The sequence below is a fragment of the Nerophis lumbriciformis genome, linkage group LG25 (genome assembly GCF_033978685.3).
Source record: "Nerophis lumbriciformis linkage group LG25, RoL_Nlum_v2.1, whole genome shotgun sequence".
Classification (NCBI taxonomy): Eukaryota; Metazoa; Chordata; class Actinopteri; order Syngnathiformes; family Syngnathidae; genus Nerophis; species Nerophis lumbriciformis.
In genome coordinates, this window is record NC_084572.2 from 13,602,360 (window position 1) to 13,628,283 (window position 25,924).

General features: G+C 37.5%; 1 protein-coding gene across 1 annotated transcript; it reads right to left on the minus strand.

Moving 5' to 3' along the window:
* Positions 1 to 24,970: 24,970 nt before the first annotated feature.
* Positions 24,971 to 25,651, minus strand: LOC140679822 (forkhead box protein D1-like). Its single transcript, XM_072916103.1, has one exon. It carries the CDS (start codon positions 25,649 to 25,651, stop codon positions 24,977 to 24,979), a length of 675 nt encoding a protein of 224 aa, XP_072772204.1. The 3' UTR covers positions 24,971 to 24,976.
* Positions 25,652 to 25,924: the final 273 nt, after the last annotated feature.

Genomic DNA, 25,924 nt, shown 5'->3' on the forward strand with positions numbered 1-25,924 from the left:
TCGCCAGACCGACTAACTGGCAACGACAGGCTTAAATAATAGTCTCCTCATTAGAACAGTTGCGTGTCCCGAACATATGAGGCAGGTGAAACTAATGAGTCGCCATGGTGACTAAACAAACAAGGGAGCGCAAACAGGAACTAAAAGAGTCCAAAAAATAACAAAACATAATCCAGACCACAGATCATGACAAAAACTATCCTCATAAAATTACAAACTTTTATTTGTTATTAATGTAAAAAAAAAAGACTTTATTGCGAATTTATATTGTAAAATTATATGTTTATTATCACTTTATATTACCACTTTATTTTCATTAAGTAAAATTATTTCCCCTTACCTGCAATGGTATAACTTTTTTCCCCTCATGAAATAAAAACCTAATTATTTTAGAAAAAAACTATTTCAGCTAATAATGCTGACTTTTGTTTGATACAATGTCCCAACACAAAATAAATACTGGACATTGGTCCAATATCAGAAAAAAAACAATAAAACTGTTATCAGATGATATCAGCTAACATCTAAAATCTCTGATACAAAGCAGTCCTGCAGCAGCTTTACTTATAAGTTAACATCTAAGCGTCCTCCAATAAGCACACAAAGTTGATATTTTCTTGTATATTTTAGTCAAGTCATTTACAAGAGGTAAACATGGTAGGCTACAGGCTACTAAGAATTAGCAGCTACACAACAGCTAAGCACGCAATAGCCCACGAGCTAAGCACATGTAATAAGTGTCCTTAATTGAACCATATTACAGTTTAAAACACGACATTTGTCAATATAGATAAATATAAATGAACTATTAGTTGCATATTAGTTGCAGAAGCGTATTAGAAAGTATTCAGTAATAAACGTGTCCACATCATTCAATTTACTATGTCATTAGCTTAACCTAATGGATGATTGTTTTCACTGATTAGACTTAGACTTAGACTTAGACAAACTTTATTGATCCACAAGGGAAATTGTTCCACATAGAAGCTTAGTTACAAAGAATGGAAAGGGTTAGGATGGAAAGGATAATGCAGGTATAAAGTAGACTAAAAATGTACCATAGTAGCAATATAAAATATAACATATGTAATATTTACATATTATATATACAGTATATAATATATATGGATATATTATATTATGTTATATTTGTATATGATATATAAAATATATAACAAATCCCAATTACCATGTACAATATTACAGTATATGTAACAGCTGCAGCAAAAATAAGTTACCACTCCACTTCAACTTTAAGACAGCATAAGTCCATTCCACACGGTTAATATTAAATTTGTTCCCTTGACTAAGCCTTTTCTAACATTCCACACTACACAATACTAAAAGTACGTATGATTTGCCATGACATCGGATCAAAATCCGCCATTACTCAAGGCTCCAATATCGGAAGTGAAAAAATTGCATCGGGACAACCTTAAGACAAACATATTTATATTATTGTCAGGACGTGGTTTTTTGCGAAGTTTGTTCTCCCAGGATGCAAACTGACTTTTCCGGACAAGGGTAGCAGGTAGGAACATATTTATTAATCTAACTACAAAATAACAGGCAAAAACTCTCTTAACTGTGGCATGAAATAAACAAGACTTACGTAGAGGGTTGCGTGACAATAGCGTGAAGCAAACAACTAGCATAAACTATAGCATAGCAAGAAACAAACAACTAACATAACTATGACATGGAACAACTATGAAACTGTGGCATGAAACAACTTAAATGAACTATGGCATTGAACAACATGAAACTGTGGCATGAAACAACTAACATGAACTATGGCATAGAACAACATGAAACTGTGGCATGAAACTAATATATGACGCCTTAAATAATGGTCTCTTGATTAGAGCAGGTGCTTGTCCCGAACACCAGAGGCAGGTGAAACTAATAAGTCGCCATGGTAACTAAAACAAACAAGGGTGCACAAAAACAGGAACTATGGAGTCTAAAACTAACAGAACATAACAAAAACATGATCCGGACCACGGATCATGACAATTATTTTTATATTTATATTTGTATACAGACTTTTAACAGTAGACTACCATTGTGGTAAGTCACATGACCTTTTAAAAATTGTTACGTCGATCAATCAAACATATATATCAGTTTTATACTAATTATCAGATTGAATCTTCAGTGTTTGTTTCCAACATGACCTTTGTCTGTAAGTATCCAATTAGATGAGACGCGAGTGTACCTAATAAAGTGTCTGGAGTGTCACTCGACTTTCAGGTTTTTTTCAGACGCTCCCTTGCGGGATAACGTTTGACTTTTGACCCTTCCTCATTTTTTGCAGTGTTGTTGTTTGCCCGCATCCCAACTTCAAATATCTATAAAGGGAGACGAGCGCTGACGTGTGTGTGTGTGTGTGTGTGTGTGTGTGTGTGTGTGTGTGTGTGTGTGTGTGTGTGTGTGTGTGTGTGTGTGTGTGTGTGTGTGTGTGTGTGTGTGTGTGTGTGTGTGTTAGCCCGCCCTGAGGTCACGATGACACTAGTGGAACAAAAGTGTATTGTGTCTTTTCACGCTCGTATTTCGTTGCCGCCGTCCAAAATTCCACTGTTGTGTTGAGTGTGTGTGTGTCTTGTTGTGTAGCCTCCATCCTGTCATAATAGGAAACATAGCATCACTCTCCACCTTTCTCCCACACGCTGAGTTGCAGTGTGCTGCTGTACGACAAATGTTGTAAGAGTGTGTAGACATTATACGGTAGGACTAAGTTGTTCATTAGGCCATGGTTTCTACTTATGATCCATAATTTATCCCATTATTTTATCATTGTGCCGTCCCTTTCATTGCTTATTTGTATGGACTTCTGCTGCAGGACGAAAGGAAAGTATGCAATGGCAAATGAGACAAAAGGAATTAAATAAATACGTCTTTAAATGATGACTTAAATGTGCCATGAGTCACCTTTGACTGAAAAACGGTCATTTTATACATTTTTTCCCCATCTTTGACAATTCAATTACATTTAAAGGTTAGAGAGATGAAATTTGGCCTCATAGTTTTGAATAGGTTCTTCTTAAAAATGGCATCATGACACTTTTTGCAAAAATATTCCAAATAGGAGATACTCACTTAGCCCCTTTGCCCATTTTGGTCGCCCATTGACTCCCATTGTAACATATTTTCAATGTACTGAACACCTGATATGTTAGCTTGCTTTTACTATTAATACTGAATGGATCTTAAATACAAGGAAAAATGGTTTTGGGTGTAATTAAACTTCTCAACCACGAGTCAATGCGAGAATTCATTTCATATAGAGCGAGTCTCAGCAACCTGCGACTCTCAAGCCGCATGCGTCTCTTTAGTGCCGCCCTAGTGGCTGCCTGGAGCATTTTTTTTTTAAAAAGGATTGAAAATGGACAAAGACGGGGGAAAAATACAAACAAACGCAACAGTTTGTGTACATGTAAAATCTTCCACTCCTTTGTCTCAGTTTGTCCACCAAACGTTTTATGCTGTGCGTGAATGCACAAAGGTGCGCTTTGTTGATGTTATTGACTTGTTGGAGCGCTAATCAGGCATATTTGGTCAGTGCATGACTGCAAGCTAATCAATGCTAACCTGCTATTTAGGCAAGCTGTATATTGCATCATTATGCCTATTTTTTAGGTATATTTGAGCTCATTTATCCATTATCCTTTAATATGTATCCTCTTTGTATATAATTTAGTTTTGCATGCCTCATCACACATTATCTGTATGTAGTATTGGCTGCATTTCAGACAGTTGTTTGCATGCCATGTTGTTCCAGACCACAGCAAACATTACCTAGCTTGCCAAAGATTGTAATAAATCTATTAGAAGAAGACAGCCTGTCATTTCCTTTCACTTGGACACACACATCTATACCTTTGACCATTAAAATCCAGTCATTTCCAGGAGTTATCTCACCTTCTGAGTAGCCTCTGATTTACTAATGGTTTCTAATGTTGTAAAAATGTGTAGAATATTTCAACATTTCTGTCAACGAAGATTTGCTTCAGCCTGCGACACATAGTCATTTTGATAGTAGGCTAACACAGCTTATATAGACACTTACTTCATGTGTTGCATTCATTATACCACTTTTATACGGCTTTTCATTTTTTACAGCTCCAAACAGATTAGTTTTTTGTACTTTTGGTCCAATATGGCTCTTTCAACGTTTTGGGTTGCCGACCCCTGATAGAGGGTGTTGTTGCACTTGTTGTTCATTCAAATTGAAACATCTGTCCACAAACAACTTAAATGCAATAAAAAATTATCTTGGTGGGTTGTTATTGCTACAGAAAGATGTGTGAATGTGCTTTTGGAGATATTTTTGTCTCGATTGTCAGTGTGTAAGTGTGCAACGGCACCACTACACCATCAGATGGTGACAGCGCTTATGTGACTTCAACATTATTTACGTTAAAACAAACATTCAGTTTCACACAAAAAAAAAATTATACTATTATTTATTTTCCCATAGTGTGCAAAAGTGTATATATGTTGTGTGTGTCTGGGTAAAATTCATTAATACTTGAAAGCCTGCAAGCACCTTGTATCTGTCTAGCCCTTCTCTTCATTCATTGGACGTGTGGCCGAGAGAGTTAATTTTTGCATGTTTGAAGGGAATGTATGAGGTTTGCAGGATACATTTGCCAACATTTCCGCCAGCGCATTGTAGTCGGCAGCACATTGTAGTCGGCGTCATGCAGAGAAGGTGCACAACACAAAAGGCTGCAACAAGACAGTGGTGTCTTGTGTCCCAAAGAAGGGCAAGGATATCTTAAAACTTTATAAAACACACACAAAATAATAAAAACTTAATATTTATAGATGAGTCTAAAGCTACTGAAAGATTTGAAGCGTTGACATTTAAAAAAAAAAAAAAAAAAAAAAGTTTAACGTTTGACCTGACCATTGTTCGGCTAGGGAGGGATAGTAGAAGTTTTTGGAAAAAACTCATAGTTCCAAAAATAATAACGCATCAAAATCAGCGTTGTTATGAATTATTTACCTATTAAAGGCTGTAATTACCTCACCTAAAGTATTCCATTTTGCAACTGGTGCTTGGTAAATATTGCATTTTGTGTTTTTCTCATAATAACAAATGTTTTTTTGTTGTTGTTTTTTTTACAAAAAGGGAATAAAACATAAACAAAGATTACACATATATAAAAACGTTGTATCAATGGACTGATCTGAAGCTGCTGAAGAATTGAAAGTGATTAAAGTTTAAAAAAATAATAATATATGACTTACTTAAAACACTTTTTTGAGCGCCACCATTTTTCGTCGTTGAGGAGGGATAGTGTGAGTTTTTGGAAAAAAACAGTCATCGTTCCAAGAAAAATAATGCATCAAAATCAGTTCTATTATGAAATATTGACATACTTGCCAACCCTCCCGGATTTTCCGGGAGACTCCCGAAATTCAGCGCCTCTCCCGAAAACCTCCCGGGACAAATTTTCTCCCAAAAATCTCCTGAAATTCAGGCGGAGCTGGAGGCCACGCCCCCTCCAGCTCCATGCGGACCTGAGTGACGTGTCGACAGCCTGTTTTCACGTCCGCTTTCCCACAATATAAACAGCGTGCCTGCCCAATGACATTATAACTGTAGAATGATGGAGGGCGAGTTCTTGGTTTCTTATGTGGGTTTATTGTTAGGCAGTTTCATTAACGTCCTCCCAGCGCGGCAACAACACACAACAACAGCAGTCATGTTTTCGTCTACCGTAAAGCAGTTCGTCTGCCGTAAACAGCAATGTTGTGACACTCTTAAACAGGACAATACTGCCATCTACTGTACATGCATATGGGACAATAACATCTAGGGCCTTTAGAGAGTGCGGTGCACAACTGCGCACACAACAAGGAGACGAAGCAGAAGAACGAGGAAGATACAGCCGTAGTAAGATGAAGAAATACGCTTGTAAGTTCCAGCTGCGATTGGACCTGGATAGCCTCCGGGAAGAAGTAGTGGACTACCAAGTGCTTGGCAGTGAAGATCTTCCTCAGGAAGCAAAGATTGACCGGTTTTGGGCCATGCTAGGGAGAGATGGAAGATTCCAGACTCTCGTGCATTTGATGAAAGCACTTTTGTGTGTGCCACACAGCAATGCATCATCAGAGAGGGTGTTCAGCATGGTTAGAAAAATAGTGACAGAGAATAGAACAAGGATGGACAATTCAACCCTTAACTCAACAATGAGTAGATGAGTGTTATGTGTGTGTGTATATGTGTAAATAAATGAACACTGAAATTCAAGTATTTATTTTATTTAATAAATATATCTATATATATATATATAATAAAAACAAAATAAAAAAAATAAAAAATAAAATATATATATATATATATATATATCACTAGAATTCACTGAAAGGCAAGTATTTCTCATATATATATATATATATATGATATACTTGACTTGGTGAATTCTAGCTGTAAATATACTCCTCCCCTCTTAGCCACGCCCCCAACCACGCCCCCGCCCCACCCCCGACCACACACCCCACCCCCCACCTCCCGAAATCGGAGGTCTCAAGGTTGGCAAGTATGATTATTGACCTATTAATGGCTGTAATCAGACATCTAAAATATTCTACTTTGCAACTCGTGTTTAGTAAATATTGCATTTCGTGTTTTTCTCATAACAAATTGTGTTTTGTTTGTTGTTGTTTTTCACAAAAGAGCATGAACACGCCGCGCCCACAATCTAACATGGCAGCCACGTCTATTCTGTGTTCAGTGCGTTCTTACCTGAGGTCTGAGTTTTTATGTATGAGATTTGAATTATTTTTAGTCTGAATGAGTGGTACTCTGCAAGATAAACACATACTCTGCAGAGTGGGATTCCTGGTGGATAGTTTCTCATCAAATGTCACTGGATTGCCATAGACTTTGGCCTACCTATAATCCACCTGTACAGGTAGCAGTAGCAGACAGCTAGCACCTGCCTGCCTGCTAGCCATTCCACCATCGGCCTGCCTGCTGCCAGCCCTCCACAATCGGCCTGCTGTTTGCCTCCAGCCATTGGCCTCATCTACGGGCTTCCACCCATCGGCCTTGGTTGCTAGCCTTCAGCCCTGTCTGCTAACATCTTCAAAAGTGGTAAAAACAAGTGGAACTTCTCCTCTCACTATGTCACAAATCATTATATTGTGTTTTATACTTTTGTGTGGTTTTACTGGTGGCCCAAATGGGTCTGGTCAACCCCCCTCACAGGCTATGCTACTTCAAGATGACAACTTTGATAATTTGACATTTCATCATAGTGGCAGCTACAAAATAACCTCGGCCTTATCTCAGTTTGTTTGGACAAAACAAAATGGCTGCATACTATGGTAGAGTCCATTCATTCTTATGGTTTCCTTGTTTTGCAAGATCACGTCAACATTACTGCATCCTCCCCTATTATGAGCACTTACTTTCACAGATTAAAGACAGACTCAAAAGATGGTAACTTTAGGCGCAAATGTTTAGCTATATTATTGTTATTGCTCTCAAGAAATGTTTAGACTAATCCAGGCCCTGATACACCTACACAATGTTGTACATCTGCGGATTTTAAAACTAGATCTGGTCTTGGGATTATTCATATCAACGTTCGGGGTTTACTCCCTAAACTTGATATGATAAAGATCTGGATAAACTCAACAAATGCTGATATTGTAGTTTGATTGATTGATTGAGACTTTTATTAGTAGGTTGCACAGTGAAGTACATATTCCGTACAATTGACCACTAAATGGTAAGACCCGAATACGTTTTTGAACTTGTTTAAGTCGGGATCCACTTAAATTGATTCATGATATAGATATATACTATCATACATACTATCATCATCATAATACAGTCATCATACAAGATAATCATCAGGGTGTATACATTGAATTATTTACATTTTTTGCAATTCGGTGTGTGGAGGGGGGGCGCGGGGGGTTAGGTTTGGTTGTTATCATCAGTCATCAACAATTGAGAACAGAGAAATGGATATTGAAACAGTGTAGGTCTGACTTGGTAGGATATGTACAGCAAGTAGTGGACATAGAGAGAGAGAGAGAGCGATCGGAAGGCATAAGAAAAATATCTGCATTTGATTGTTTACATTTGATTATTAACAATCCGGGGAGGATGTTAGTTTAGGGTTGAAGTTGCCTGGAAGTGTACTTTTATTGCGGTTTTGAAGGAGGATAGAGATGCCCTTTCTTTTATACCTGTTGGGAGCGCATTCCACATTGATGTGGCATAGAAAGAGAATGAGTTAAGACCTTTGTTAGTTCGGAATCTGGGTTTAACGTGGTTAGTGGAGCTCCCCCTGGTGTTGTGGTTATGGCGGTCATTGACGTTAAGGAAGTAGTTTGACATGTACTTCGGTATCAGGGAGGTGTAGCGGATTTTATAGACTAGGCTCAGTGCAAGTTGTTTTACTCTGTCCTCCACCCTGAGCCAGCCCACTTTGGAGAAGTGGGTAGGAGTGAGGTGTGATCTGGGGTGGAGGTCTAGAAGTAATCTGACTAGCTTGTTCTGGGATGTTTGGAGTCTAGATTTGAGGGTTTTGGAGGTGCTAGGGTACCAGGAGGTGCATGCGTAATCGAAAAAGGGTTGAACGAGATTTCCCGCTAGAATCCTCATGGTGCTTTTGTTGACCAGAGAGGAGATTCTATAGAGAAATCTCGTTCGTTGGTTGACCTTTTTGATTACCTTGGTTGCCATTTTATCACAGGAAAGATTAGCCTCTAGAATGGAACCTAGGTTGGTGACCTCATCTTTCCTGGTGATAACAATGTCACCCACTTTTATAGTGAAGTCATTGACTTTCTTAAGGTTGATGTGGGACCCAAACAGGATGAATTCCGCTTTACCCAAGTGTATGGATAGCTTGTTGTCAGCGAGCCAGGTGCAAGTTCTACAGAGTTCAGCACTGAGGATTTTCTCCACCTGTGACTTGTCCTTGTCTGATACCAGCAAGGCCGAGTCATCCGCAAACAAGAACAATTCACAGTCGCATGCTGATGACAAGTCGTTTATGTATACTAGGAACAGTAAAGGCCCCAATACACTGCCTTGGGGGACTCCACAGCTCACTGAGAGGGGGGGGGGGACACAGTGCCGTTCACCTCTACCACCTGTTCCCTCCCCTCCAAGTAAGATTGCATCCAGCTCGATGTGGTTTTGTCAAATCCGATTGCTCTGAGCTTATCCAACAGTATAGCGTGGTCAACGGTGTCAAAGGCCTTCTGAAGATCCAGCATGACCATGCCACAGTATCTGCCCGCGTCCACCTCATGTTTGATGTGGTCGGTCAGATAGAGAAGGCATGTGTCAGTGGAGTGGTTATTTCTGAAGCCGGATTGGAATTTGTACATGAGGTTATTGAAACTTGGCTTAAACAATCTGTGCTTGATAAAGATATTTACATTCATGGCTATAATGTCTATCGTACTGACCGACAAAGAAAAGGTGGTGGAGTGGCCATATATATTAAGCAGAGGTTTGATGTTAAATTAGTGCTCTCTGAATCAGTAAGTAAAGAACTTGAACTGTTCGCACTTGAAATTGAATTAGCTAGAAATCACCATGTAATGGTGGTGGGGTGTTATAGGCCTCCATCTGCCTCTAGTAATTCCCTATCTACTCTTGTGAAGCTTCTGTCTCAACTGAAATACAATGAAATAGTGATGGTTGGTGATTGGAACTGGGACTGGCTCACATCTGTGACTGACTCTTTGAAAGCACAGTGTGAATCTCTAAATTTCCATCCATCCATCTTCTTCCGCTTATCCGAGGTCGGGTCACGGGGGCAGCAGCCTAAGCAGGGAAACCCAGACTTCCCTCTCCCCAGCCACTTTGTCCAGCTCTTCCTGTGGGACCCCGAGGCGTTCCCAGGCCAGCCGGGAGACATAGTCTTCCCAACGTGTCCTGGGTCTTCCCCGCGGCCTCCTACCGGTCGGACGTGCGCTAAACACCTCCCTAGGGAGGCGTTCGGGTGGCATCCTGACCAGATGCCCGAACCACCTCATCTGGCTCCTCTCGATGTGGAGGAGCAGCGGCTTTACTTTGAGCTCCCCCCGAATGGCAGAGCTTCTCCCCCTATCTCTAAGGGAGAGCCCCGCCACCCGGCGGAGGAAACTCATTTCGGCCGCTTGTACCCGTGATCTTGTCCTTTCGGTCATAACCCAAAGCTCATGACCATAGGTGAGGATGGGAACGTAGATCGACTGGTAAATTGAGAGCTTTGCCTTCCGGCTCAGCTCCTTCTTCACCACAACGGATCGATACAGCGTCCGCATTACTGAAGACGCCGCACCGGTCCGCCTGTCGATCTCACGATCCAATCTTCCCTCACTCGTGAACAAGACTCCGAGGTACTTGAACTCCTCCACTTGGGGCAAGATCTCCTCCCCAACCCGGAGATGGCACTCCACCCTTTTCCGGGCGAGAACCATGGACTCGGACTTGGAGGTGCTGATTCTCATCCCAGTCGCTTCACACTCTGCTGCGAACCGATCCAGTGAGAGCTGAAGATCCTGGCCAGATGAAGCCACCAGGACCACATCATCTGCAAAAAGCAGAGACCTAATCCTGCAGCCACCAAACCAGATCCCCTCAACGCCTTGACTGCGCCTAGAAATTCTGTCCATAAAAGTTATGAACAGAATCGGTGACAAAGGGCAGCCTTGGCGGAGTACACCTGAATAGACCTTACCGGGAAGGCTGAGGAGTGTGATCCCACGATAGTTAGAACACACCCTCCGGTTCCCCTTCTTAAAGAGAGGAACCACCACCCCGGTCTGCCAATCCAGAGGCACCGCCCCCGATGTCCACGCGATGCTGCAGAGTCTTGTCAACCAAGACAGCCCCACAGCATCCAGAGCCTTAAGGAACTCCGGGCGGATCTCATCTACCCCCGGGGCCTTGCCACCGAGGAGCTTTTTAACTACCTCAGCAACCTCAGCCCCAGAAATAGGAGAGCCCACCACAGACTCCCCAGGCACTGCTTCCTCTAAATTTAACACAATTAATTAACTCAGCTACAAGACCTAATCCTAAATGCCCTCAAAAAGCTACACTCATTGACTTAATTCTAACAAATATGCCCTTTAAATTTGTTGCATCTGGTGTTTTCCCTAATGATGTGAGTGATCATTGTGTGATTGCAGTAGTGCGAGACACAAGGATTCCTAAAAGCAAGCCTCGTCTTCTTGAAAATGGGTTGTACTTGACGTAATATGAAATTATTTGAGACGCAATCTTTTTTACATGACTTGCATCTTTTTAATTGGGATAGAATTGCTCTTTTTGATAATGTTGAACTGGCTTGGAAATATTTTCACGAAAACTTCTTGAGTATAGTGAATAAACATGCCCCTTTTTAGAAAATTTAGGGTTAAGGACGTCACAATCAGTGGTTTACATCGGACCTGTCAGATGTATAGCATGAGCGTAATCAGGGGCGCCGCTAGGGATTTTGGGCCCCATGAAAAGAATCTTTACAGGGCCCCCAACACAGTGTCATTATTTTTTCTGTATTATAATTTCATCATCATTAAGGGCCTCTCTGGGCCCCCCTCCATCATGGGCCCCTAGAATCCGTCTCCTTTACCCCCACTTTTCGGCGCCCCTGAGCGTAATGCTGCTTGGGCCAGGGCACGCAAGTCAGGGTTAGAAGCAGATTGGTTGAATTTTAGACAATTAAGAAATCAATTTACCTCTCTCCTTCGGAAAGTCAAATCAGAATTTTATTTCTCCACAACAACTGAAAACCTCAAACACCCAAAGAAGTTTTGGAAAATCATCAAATCTTTGTCCGCCTGCTGTAATTCAGTCAATCTCCCACCTGGTATACTTGTTGATGGTGTCAGAGTAAGTGACAGAAGAGAAATGGGTAGTCATTTTAATAATCATTTTATCTCCGCTGGTTTTCTCTACAATTCTGACAACTCTACTGAAGTTCTAAATGTGATGTTTTATGTGTTGTTTACTGTTTTTAATGTAACCTTGCTGCTGTCCTCTTGGCCAGGTCTCCCTTGGAAAAGAGATATTTGATCTCAATGTGATTTTTACCTGGTTAAATAAAGGCTAAATAAAATAGACAAATTAAACATTACAAATATATAAAACAACTTTATATCTATGAATAGGTCTGAAGCTAGTGAAGAATTTAAAGCGTTGAAAGTTCAAAATAATATTTGACTTTTGACGCTTTTGAGCGCGACCTTTTTTCATCACTTAAGAGTAGAGATGTCCGATAATGGGTTTTTTGCCTATATTCCGATATTGTCCAACTCTTAATTACCGATACCAACCGATACCGATATATACAGTCGTGGAATTAACACATTATTATGCCTAATTTTGTTGTGATGCTCCGCTGGATGCATTAAACAATGTAACAAGGTTTTTCAAAATAAATCAACTCAAGTTATGGAAAAAAATGCCAACATGGCACTGCCATATTTATTATTGAAGTCACAAAGTGCATTATTTTTTTTAACATGCCTCAAAACAGCAGCTTAAAATTTGGGTCATCCTCTCTCAGGGAGAGGTGGGCGGGGTTGGGGGGGTTGAGGTAGGGGAGGGGTAGCGGGGGGTGTATATTGTAGCGGCCCGGAAGAGTTAGTGCTGCAAGGGGTTCTGGGTATTTGTTCTGTTGTGTTTATATTGTGTTACGGTGCGGATGTTCTCCCGAAATGTGTTTGTCATTCTTGTTTGGTGTGGGTTCACAGTTTGGTGCATATTTGTAACAGTGTTGAAGTTGTTTGTACGGCCACCCTCAGTGTGACCTGTATGGCTGTTGACCAAGTATGCCTTGCGTTCACTTGTGTGTGTGAAAAGCTATAGATATTATGTGACTGGGCCGGCACGCAAAGGCGGTGCCTTTAAGGTTTATTGGCGCTCAGTACTTCCCCCCACGTCCGTGTACACAGCGGCGTTTTAATAAGTCATAAATTTTACTTTTTCAAACCAATACTGATAATTTCCGATATTACATTTTAAAGCATTTATCGGCCGATAATATCGGCAGTCCGATATTATCGGACATCCCTACTTAAGAGGCTTAACGTAGTTTAGAATTAAGTCGACTCAAGGGTTAATTCATAATAGTTAGAATTATTGTATTTTCTGGACTATATATATAAGTCGCACCCACTAAATTATAGGAAAAAAAATTACAAAATTCCATATATTAGCTGCGCTGGACTTTAAGACGCAGATATATATACATTGTGAAATGTGTTATTTATTTATTTATCATTTATGAAAGATTTTGTTAATGTTTAATTAATTGTTAATGATCTTAATTGTTTCTAAACAGTGCGTGTAACACGGCAGTTAAACGGCTGATCAAACAAAACAGAGGTCATTGCCATGGACCCACTAGCTGTGGAAGCTAGCTCTCCAATCAGCCAAACAGACTCAATAACTCCACGGGGACGTCTTTGTGAATTTACTGAGGAATTTGTGAAACTCAAACAATACAAAAAAAATGCCGTTGTTGGGTTAATAGTACTAACACACACACTCGTTAAAGTGTTAGCATATCAGCTAATACTAACAATACTAGCTTAATTACATTTTCGATAGCACATACAAATGTGCATGAAAACGATCCTACAGACATCACGCATTGGGACGGTTTCGTAAGTATGAATTGTTTTAGTTATGCTGTAAAACTTGGAGTGATAAATGAATAATCCATATGAATAGAAACGCTATGGACGTCTAGAAGATGGAACGGCAGTTCTTAGCCCGGTTAAAAGCTCTAAAAAGTGCCTACAATGAGTGAACTAGTCCAAAAAATGGTGCCATAGTACAAATTATACCAGACCTTTTCAATGTCTTTGATTGTTTGTTTTAAAAAAACCCTATTTGCATTATGACCATCAGCAAAGACGCATCGTTTTATAAGCCGCAGGGTCCAAAGCGTAGGAAAAAATTAGCAGCTTATAATCCAGAATTTACAGTAAATTTACGGTTATTAGATGTGTCATTAGTTTATTTTAATGCAAAAGTACACTATAACCATCATTTCAATGTAGACATAATTATTTAATCATTTAATTAGTTACAGTATTACAATATTTTACCACCTAATAAATTATTGATTTCAATATTTCATGATTGAATTAATATTTTTATTTAAGTATTTCACAATTTAAACAATTATTTAAATTATTCAATTATTTCATGAACTTGTTTGTGTGTCAGCGATTAATTAATTAATTTATTTATCACCAATCAAAGTCAGTGGGCGGAGCTAACAGGAATCTAGTCCAATGATTGCTTTGGTCTGGAACTTTGGAAGTCTTTCAACACACGGTGGCTCATTTAACAACACATGTACGTATTTAATTCCCATTGTAATTGATGAATGTCATTATTGGTTGTGTTTTTTTATTCAATTTTGTCCAATTTTATTCTCCATAGAAAAGAGCTCCCAATCAATCAAAGCATTCGAGGCAGTGTGGTTGCAGAGGGAGATGGGGAAGGCGAAGTAAACACTGTCACCAAGTGGCCAAGGGATGCAGAGATACACGTTATCAATACAAATATAGATAAATGCACTATATTGCCAAAAGTATTTGGCCACCCATCCAAATGATCAGAATCAGGTGTCTTAATCACTTGACCCGGCCACACAAAATCAAGCACTTAGGCATGGAAACTGTTTCTACAAACATTTGTGAAAGAATGGGCCGATCTCAGTGATTTCCAGCGTGGAACTGTCATAGGATGCCACCTGTGCAACAAATCCAGTCGTGAAATGTCCTCCCTCCTAAATATTCCAAAGTCAACTGTCGGCTTTATTATAAGGAATGGAAGAGTTTGGGAACAACAGGAAGTCAGCCACAAAAACTGACAGAGAGGGCTCAGCGGATGCTGAAGCGCAAAGTGCAAAGACTTTCTGCACAGTCAGTTGCTACACAGCTCCAAACTTCATGTGACCTTCCAATTAGCCCACGTACAGAACGCAGAGAGCTTCATGGAATGGGTTTCCATGGCCGAGCAGCTGCATCGAAGCCATACATCACCAAGTCCAATGCAAAGCGTGGGACACAGTGGTGTATAGCACGTCGCCACTGGACTCTAGAACAGTGGAGACGCCTTCTCTGGAGTGATGAATCACACTTTTCCATCTGGCAATCTGATGGACCAGTCTGGGTTTGGAGGTTGCCAGGAGAACACTACATTTCGGACTGCATTGTGCAGAGTGTGAAATTTGGTGGAGGAGGAATTATGGTGTGGGGTTGTTTTTCACGAGTTGGGCTTGGCCCTTTAGTTCCAGTGAAAGGAACTTTGCATGCTCCTGGATACCAAAACATTTTGGACAATTCCATGCTCCCAACCTTGTGGGAGCACATGATTTGCTATGTTCATACAAGAGGGTAAATAATTATATAAAAAAGTATTTCACTGCATTTAAGGTTGTTGTTTGCGAAATTTATACAAGAGTTTTTTAGTATACAGACATCTCTCGCGACATCGCGCTTTGAAACTTGCTATTGCCATTAGCACGCTGTTCAGTATCGTAACCACTGATTGGCTCAGCCTCAGGCAGCATTACTACATTAGATTAAAAGTGACTAAATGTTGTTATTTGTTGTTTAGAGAGCTGTCACAATATTAATATACTAAAATGTAACATTTTATATTATCAAATTATATTATTGAATATTAAAAACAGTATTTAGCAGTTAGTTTTTTTAATTATATTATATATATAATTATATTATATTATATATTATATATAATTATTTTATATTATATATTATATATAATTGTATATATTATACATGATATATAATTATATATATTACATTATATTATATAATAATATATTATATTGTTATTATTATAATATATATATATATATATATATATATATATATATATATATATATAATCATTATATTATATTATTAATATATATATAATCATATTATATTATTAATACATATCCGTATATATTTTTATATATGTATTATTCTATATAATATTATGATGTATTTATTCATTTTATATTTGCATTCCAAGTTTTAAGAAGGGTTCAGCGCACATGAAAAAAATATTTATTCCCTACACAGATTTTTAGGTTTTTGTGTGATTTGGTGTTAAAACACCAAAATGAATACACAACTATAACTATACCAGAACTATAACGTCACACGTGTGAGGTTGGACTACAACAAAATAAAAATAAGAAAATCCTAATCTGCATGGTTGGTAAATTAGTAAATTAGACTGTAGCAAAAAAATTAAATAAAATTCTGCTCAGAGCCCCTACTGTACTTAACCGTGACATACATCAGATTTAAGGGTATTTTTTATTGCTAAAATAATAATAATAGTATAATAATATATATACAAGAAACGTTGTTACTGAAATGTACGCTGTTTTATTAACATTCAATAATTAAGTATATTTTGACACACACTGGTTTAATATCAGCATTTTAATGAATTGCAATAAGAATAACAGTTTGAACCTCCCTGTTTGTAGAGCGCAGACAGTTGAGTGCTGTCCTTGTAATGTAGTATTTTTGTCGCTAGAGGGAGACAAACGTCAAACTCCAGCCGTTTAATATAACTTTGTGTGGCTTGTTTGAATGTAAAAAAAATTACCATTCTATATTGTGATTATGAATTGTTTTATGACTACCTAATCATACGGAACATAAATATGGAACGTATGTATTAAAAAAATTATTGAAATTAATATTTTCCTCTTTGCCTCTCTCTTAAATTCAAATGAGATGCCCACGTGATGTCACACCTTTGCAGTCTTTGTGCTGGTGGTTTGGTCCAGGTGGAGGAGGCAAAGATGAACATCACATAAAGCCTGAAAGGGAGAGAAGGAGTAAACAAGAGATGGAGGTGAGATAAACATATGTTCACCACATGTGCATTCTACACAAGACTAAACCAAGTTGGACTTATTTCCTTTGTGGTTTTCTATATTTTGTACAAAAACACAAACAAACACACTTTTATATTACAGTGCAGACGTACAGTTGTACATGTTTATGTCTTGGGGAAGAATGAATTACACCAGCAGAACAATGTTATGTTTTTTGCTGGCATTATGTAGATCATGTGTCTAATTAGAAATGGTATATTTTGCCAACATTTTTTGTAGAAAAATAAAGTACAACAAATCCTCTATTAGAAATATATGCTTTAAATGAATAAAACTATTACAAAATATAAAACACATTTTAGATGTTTTTTTTGGTCTAACACATGAGTGACAAAAACATTGACACAAGAAGCCTTAAAGTTAAAAGAATAAAGTCACAAAAAAAGTTTTAGATTTTTTTTAAATAAATATAATTTATAATATTAATTTGGAATACAACAAAAATTAAGGTACAATTAACGAGAATATTCCAAATTTGCAATGTTACAAAAAAGTACAAATCTGACGAGAATTCTATTGTAAGATTGTGAGAATATTATCATCGCAAGTAAAAAAAAAAAAAGGTGTACAGTTACAAGGTTAAAGTTAGAATTTTATGAAAAATAAATATTAAGAAAAATTGTCATATTCGAACAAACTGTATTGGAGTATTGCGAGAATAAAGTTATGAGAGGATATATATTTTATTTACTTGTATGCAGGGCCGGCCCGTGGCATAGGCCGTATAGGCAAATGCTAAGGGCGCCGTCCATCAGGGGGCCACAAATGTTGGAGAAAAAAAAAAAAAAAAAAAAATTGGTACTATTATTTCTAAATACAAAAAAATAATCCCACGTTAATTAAAATGTAAAGTAAAGCCTATTTAATAGAAATATTATTTGTTACAACATTACGCCCCCCCCCCTTCCCCCCGCACGGTGCGCCCCCTCCCTTCCCGTATCATGACTCGGACGTCACCACATCAAAAAATCAACACAAGATGTCAAAACGGCCAAAACTGTCAGGTGCCCAGGGAAGAAAAAAGAGAAAAGAAGAGGAGGAGAAACGAGAAAAGACAGAGGTAGCAGGTAGGTAACGTTAGCCTACATGAAATTATTTGTCTGTTAAAGAATGTGATAGTAACCTGCTTTTTAGCATTACGCTAATGTTACATGATTCGGCAATTGCTAATCAATAAATAGCTAGTTCTGTTTTAACGTCGGGTTAATATTGTGGAGGGGGCTAAATTGTTATGGAAAATATTAATGTAACGTTAGGTAATTACCGTACTCCCACCTTATATTCCTCAGGGACGTTTGTATTAGATCTTTTAAGCAGGTGTTTTTTGTTTACATTGTTATTGCCTTCTGGTTAGCTAATGTTTGCCCTGCAGGTAATAGTCACTTTTCCACCCCTTTATATATTAGGTATAGTTGTAAACCGAGTTGTTAAAGTGCACATCAATAATGTTAATTAAGCAATATCACATGAGAGGGAATGCTGTTTTTTAATTTAAGCACTGCTGTGATTCGGTTAAAGATAATCATAACATAACATTCTCATATAATATATTATACTGTTACTTTGCATTCTGCTATTCAGCATTTCACTGTAATGATGACAATAAATTGAATCTAATCTAATTTGCATATCAGTTAACATCATACATATATCTCTTTGGTTTTTCATCTATATTATATCATTTCATTTTATTCCTGGAATCATATGTTTTTATTATTAAACTGTAATACTCAATGGTGTCACATACTCCTCTCTTCAGATGCACTGTTGAAGTTTCTAAATCCCACCCCTGGTCCATCTACCACATCTACCGCTGCTGCCTCCACTTCAGCAGCACAACCCACCAGTGATGCAGCATTAGCAGCACAACCCACCAGTTTTGCAGCAGCAAAACATACAGCCATCTCTTCACTTGATGAGAGATTTCAGAGCTTTGGAGAGGTGAATGACAAGTTTGGAGTACTCCTCAATTTCCACAACTTACAAAAAGAAGGGCTGCTACAGCCCTGAGTACTACTCTGACCCATGACAGCCAGCTGGACATTAATGGCACAGAACTTGCAATGGAAATGCAGAATTTCCCACCATTGCCATCAAAGAACATGACAAACATGGAACTCTTGACCTTCCTGCATGAGAAGAAGCTGGCAGAAATGTACCCCAACATGTGGGTTGCTCTGAAAATCTCTATTAAAAAGCACACATAGAGAACTCTGTAGGATCCCCTTTTTTTGTAATATAGTTGTTAAAGTAATACTGGTTTGATGTCTTGTTTTGTGCAGTGCCTTATTTATATTGTATTTTTAATTTATTTTATGCAACTTGTTGACACGTTTTATTTTGTGTTTATGTATGTAAAAAATATTGTATTTCATATATTCATTTTTTATTTTTTGTATTAATTTATTTATTCTTTTTTTTTTTAATCTTGTTAACTATTCTGATTGTTAATTTGCTTTCTTTAAGTAAAAAAAAAGGTCAAAGACAAAGCTATTCGGTTTCTTGTGAGTATATACACTTCACTGCCGATGTGGGGGGGCGCCACCTAAAATCTTGCCTAGGGCGCCAGATTGGTTAGGGCCTGCTTGTATGCATACTATAGTTATACATTTTTGTTAAAGTTGGAATGAAAAACATGTAACTAAATAAGAACAATTTTAATAATCTTATAAATATTTAAGATTTCATTTTAATGATAGCATTTATTTCTTGTATTTGATGTGCGTGCAGTTTGACTACTTCTTTCTAAGTTTTTTTGTTTTTATGTCAAGTAATTGCTGAAGTTTTAATTTTATTCAAATTAAATTCTATACCCCCCAAAAGGTCATAGTCTTACAAGAATAAAGTTATAATTTTACCAGAAAAAAGGGATAAGTGAGATTAAAGCTGTACATTTTTTGAGAAGAATATCCAAATTTTATGGAAAAAAAAAAGAAGTTACAAGAAAGTTGCAATATTACGAATACTAATTTTACAAGAATTATGGTGTTATGGTATTAGTTTATTTCGAACATAGTTACAGTTACAATATGGTATATCACATATTTCCAGTTTTTTATTCATGTCTGAAAAGGAGTAAGAAGAAGCAGAGTTTATTTAATCCTACCCCTTTTCATTTCATAGCCATTTCTAACTCATTTGTCAAACATTTGTAATGTTGCAATATTGCCAAAATAAAGTTATAAGACAAAATGTATCATACTTACAAAAAGGGGTTGCACCTTTATTATTAAAGTTACAAATTTATGTTCATAAAGTTGGTATTTTGATCAAAATGTATGCAGCTGGAATATTAAGTATAATCTTACAAGAATAAAGTTATGAGACTAAATATATCATACCTACTAAAAAGAGGGTATAACTACACGATTAAAGTTGCAAAGTTAATAAAGTTACTAAAACAAATAATCTTAGAAGAATATGTCAGGTTCAAACACTGATGACATCTATTAAACAAGACAAGAAGCAAGGAATTAAACAGAGACAGAATTCAATTTAGCTCAATTGAGGAGAAACGCGTAGACACTGTACCCTTTTACAGTGTTGTCCCACGCTCTGACGAAAGATTGTACGCCTCCTCTTTTAATTGGACTTTCTCTGATTACATGGCAACAGCTGTTTCTAAAGGAAGGGGGTCGTAAACAGGTGCTGCCTTTGGCCACAAAACAGTTCAAAGAAAAGGTGCCTGGAGGGCAGTCAGGTCCTGCTTCCTCTCAGCTTTGTAGATCTCGGGTCAAGCCAAAATTTTCCTGTGGATTACAATAGAAGAAAGAAACCAATGCCTTCATGTCGCTTCCCATTGTACACAGTGTAGTTTTACAAGACAGCTTTTGTCCTCACGCAGGGCGAGCTGAACTCAATGTAACACAAAGTTTTGTGATAATTTATATACAATTATTCTGACAAATAACATAGCAAAACTATAAGAATAAAGTTATGAGAGGAAATATATCCTAGAGGGTCCACCTATGTGGTTAAGGGTCTGAAGTTATGTTAAAGTTGGAATTTAAAAAAAATGCAATATTCAGAATAATTTTAAAAGAATAACCTTGCAATATTACAAGAATAAAGTAATGAGAGAAAATATATAATAACCACAAATTAGTGGATACACCTATATTAAAGTTGCAAAGTTAATAAAGTTGGAGTTTTAAAAATAAAACTGAATTAACACTAGTCTTGTAAGAACATTGTTGCAATATTGTGAGAATAAAGTTATGAGACAAAATACATCAAACAATAAAGAAGGGTACATACGTGATTAAAGTTGTATAGTTAAATGGTAAATAAATGATAAATGGGTTATACTTGTATAGCGTTTTTCTACCTTCAAGGTACTCAAAGCGCTTTGACACTATTTCCACATTCACCCATTCACACACACATTCACACACTGATGGCGGGACCTTCCATGCAAGGCGCTAACCAGCAGCCATCAGGAGCAAGGGGTGAAGTGTCTTGCCCAAGGACACAACGGACATGACTAGGATGGTAGAAGGTGGGGATTGAACCCCAGTAACCAGCAACCCTCCGATTGCTGGCACAGCCACTCTACCAACTTCGCCACGCCGTCCCTAGTTATATTAATAAAGTTAAAATTGTATAAAAAAGAAAAGAAATATAAAGTTAGGAGATACAATATATTGTGCTTACAAAAAAGAGGCTAAAACTATGGGATTAAAGTTGAAAAATTATTAATTTTGGAGTTTTTTTTAAATAAACCTGAAATATTATGAACAATAGTCTTACAAGAATAACGCTGCAATATTATGAGAATAAAGTTATGAGACGAAATATATCGTACCCACAAAGAGTATTTTGAGATTAAAGAGATTTAACTTTGAGATTAAAGTTGTAAAGTTATAATAAAGTTGGAAATTATATGAAAAAAAATAACTTTAATATTACAAAACGCTATTTTACAGGAATAATGTTGCAAAATTATGAGAATAAAGTTATGAGAAGCAAAATATTGTACTTATGAGATTTGTATGCACGTACAACACTTAGAACCTTTAGCATATCAGTATGTGGAATTAAATGATGGAATGGATTAAGTAAAGAAGTTAAATATTGTACTGAGGTTGTTCAAAATAATAGTGCTTACAAAGTACAAAGAAGAAGAATTATGAGAAATACTTTCAACCTTATTGAAAGTAAGATATTCTTCATCTCAGTATATTAATAATGACTGAATTAATTAATTACATATTACAAAACTGTTGTATATACTAATTCACAGATGTTATTTTATTATATAAAAAGGTCAGTAAATGATTCTATATATTTGTAAACGCTCTGAAGTGGGAACGGGGTAGGATTAAATAAGCTTTGCTTCTTCCTACTCCTTTTCGGACATGATGTAAACATAAATGATATGAAATTGTGATGTATTATACTGTAAGTGTGTTCATGTTCAAAATAAACTAAAAGAAAGAAAGAAAAGTTGCAGTTATGTTTATAAAATTGAAGTAAAAAATAACTAATATTACAAATAACAATTGCATTAATAAGGTAATGTTAATGAATGTATTTATTTCTTGTACTTTGTGCGTGCAGTTTAACTACATCTTGTTAAAAACCTGCGTCTGATCCTCTATGTTTGAACGTCAGCAGTGTGGAAAAACAAACATGTGGACATTAACGTAAGACCCTCAGGTGAGTTAAGTGTTGTTTTTGTTGACACTGTGGTCAAATTAGCTGCCATTAGTATTCATTCCAGTGTGTTTGTGTGTAACAGTGTTGCTGTGGTGTGTAGCCCACTGGGTAAATGTTGTTACACTTTATACAGAGCAATAAATGCTAGGAAAATGGAGTCTGCACTTGTTTACAAAGTGCTCTTTGTTATCTTGTGTAATGGGTTGGATCCCATGAAATCCGAGCTGATTCATGACAGGGGAAGTGTGTGTGGGCAAAAAAAACACACACACACACACACACACACACACACACACACACACACACACACACACACACACACACACACACACACACACACACACACACACACACACACACACACACACACACACACACACACACACACACACACACACACACACACACACACACACACACACACACACAGCTTAGATGGGTGGCGAAACGTTTTGGAAGACCGTTGCGATCCATTGAATGCATGATTGAAGCACACCAAACATGATCAAAACCCACACACTGAGACACATTCATCTTGTTAATATATTCACCTTTCTTTTTGTTCATTAGATTTTTTTGTAAGTTTTCATCTCAGCTTTTAATTAAAAAAAAAATTACTTAAAAATCATTCTCAGCTTTGTGGTGGCACATATGTATTTTATCCAAGATAATTTATTTGGTCTCTTAGAGTCTTATCTAAGGATGTCCGATAATGGCTTTTTGCTGATATTCCGATATTATCCAACTCTTTAATTACCGATAACGATATCAACCGATATATACAGTCGTGGAATTAACACATTAGTATGCCTAATTTGGACAACCAGGTATGGTGAAGATAAGGTACTTTTAAAGTAAAATAAGATAAATAAATTAAAAACATTTTCTTGAATAAAAAAGAAAGTAAAACAATATAAAAACAGTTACATAGAAACTAGTAATTAATGAAAATGAGTAAAATTAACTGTTAAAGGTTAGTACTATTAGTGGACCAGCAGCACGCACAATCATGTGTGCTTACGGACTGTAACCCTTGCAGACTGTATTGATATATATTGATATATAATGTAAGAACCAGAATATTAATAACAAAAAGAAACAACCCTTTTGTGTGAATGAGTGTAAATGGGAGAGGAAGTTTTTTTGGGTTGGTGTACTAATTGTATCTTGTGTTTTTTATGTTGATTTAATAAAAAAAAACAAAAAAAAACAAAACGATACCGATAAAAAAAACACGATACCGATAATTTCCGATATTACATTGTAACGCATATATCGGCCGATAATATCGGACATCCCTAGTCTTATCCCTAAATATTTCGATAATCTGATATAGGACATACTGTATGTAATTCTATATTTGGACCAAAAACAAAACGAGATGGACTTTGGACAATACTAGGCTACTCTATCAGAAAGTAAACAAACTACAGTGTAATACAATTAGGGATGTTTCGATCTGATATTGATATCAGTCCGAAAGCAGCAAAAAAACAAGTATCGGATGATATCGGCTCGAGCCTAAAATGTGTAATACAAGCAGTCTTACAGCGTGTTTACTCGTGCAAAGCCAGTTAGCATCTAAATGTCCTCCAATAAACACACGCGGTTGTTTTTTTCCATGTGTTTAAGTGAACTCCTTTACAAAAAGGTAAACGTGGTAGGCTACAAGGAGCTAGCAGCTACACAACAGCTAAGCACACAATAGCACACTAGCTAGACGTATATAATTAGTGTCCTTGATTATTATTGCAGTCTAAATCACATTTGTCAACATAAAAATATCAAATAATTATAGTTACATTTTACTTAGTCTCGAGGGAAAAGCACATTAGAAAGTATCCAGTAACAAACGTGTCCGCATCATTGAATTTACTGCGCCATGAGCCTAATATAATGAATTTGTTACAACTAGATGGTTGAGGAGAAAGATAAAACGTATGGCGACATGTCTGAAAACAATGGTCAACAGTTCCGATCCAAACAACTAGTGTATATACACTAGGGTTGTACGGTATACTGGTATTAGTATAGTACTGTGATACTAATGAATCATATTCAGTACTATACCGCCTCTGAAAAGTACTGGTCCACTTGTCCTTAATAATGTTGACAAAATAATAGAATGGAAAATGACACAATATGTTACTGCATATGTCAGCAGCTAAATTAGGAGCCTTTGTTTGGTTACTTACTAATAAAAGACAAGTTGTCTTGTATGTTTACTATTTTATTCAAGGACAAACCTGCAATAAGAAACATTACCATACATTTTTTGGTTAAAATAAAGCCAATAATGCAATTTTTGTGGTCCCATTTATTCAGAAAAGTATCGAAACAATTTTTTTGTACCAGTACCAAAATATTAGGACAACACTAATATATGTGAAATGTTTGCTTTAGTCAGTCAAGGTGTGTTCATGGTCAGCCATACTGTAGTAAAAAGGCAAACTGGGTGCCATTCTGTGTAGAGAGAATGTGTAAGTCAAGATGGAGGCTTGGTCCAAAGACAAGACTGAGGACAGAGCAGGAAGGAAAGTTCTCTCTGATTCTGGGTTTAGAGGAACCAGGCTGCTAAAAGGATCTTTAGGGCTCAGCTGGTACAACTCATGTCCCGGGTGAAGAGCTCCTCTTGCCTCCACGGTCCTCCATGGCGACTGTTGCCTCTTGAAGCGTTTCCTCCGCCGAAGAAAGCTCCCGTTTGCAAACATACCCGCTGACAAGGGGTCCAGAGTCCATAAGTTCCCTTTACCGGGGACGCCGGGGTCCCGCGGGACTTTGACGAAACAGTCGTTGAGAGACAAGTTGTGTCGGATAGAGTTCTGCCACGCAGGAAACTTGTCCTGATAGTAGGCGAAGGTCTGGCTGATGTAGTCGCAGATCTGACTCAGGGCGAGTCTCTTTTTGGGACTCTGCAGGATCGCCATGGTGATGAGGGCGATGTAAGAGTACGGGGGCTTCACCGGGGACGTTCCACCCTGGAGACGCTCCCTTAAGTCTCTCTGGTCTTGTTCCGAGCCATGAATGTCGGAGTGAAGCCGCGTGTTTGCAGGATATTTGTGGTACAAAGTCATGGTGTACGCAGGTCCTTCAAGAGAAAGAAAAAACTTCTGGCTTTCATTTAGCTTGGACTTTTAAATGCCTCCACCCCCTCTTTTTACCCAAACACCCCCTCCTCATTCAGACAGAGAAGAATCTAACAGTCTCTTCTTTCACACCCACTGCTCACGTCCTATAGATGCACCTGCACAGTCCAGTATTTTACCCCTCTTATCAAACTTCTTTCACCAAGTACCATCTCAGGAAACACTTGGCTCTCCAAGTACCACCATAATGACCAACATTAA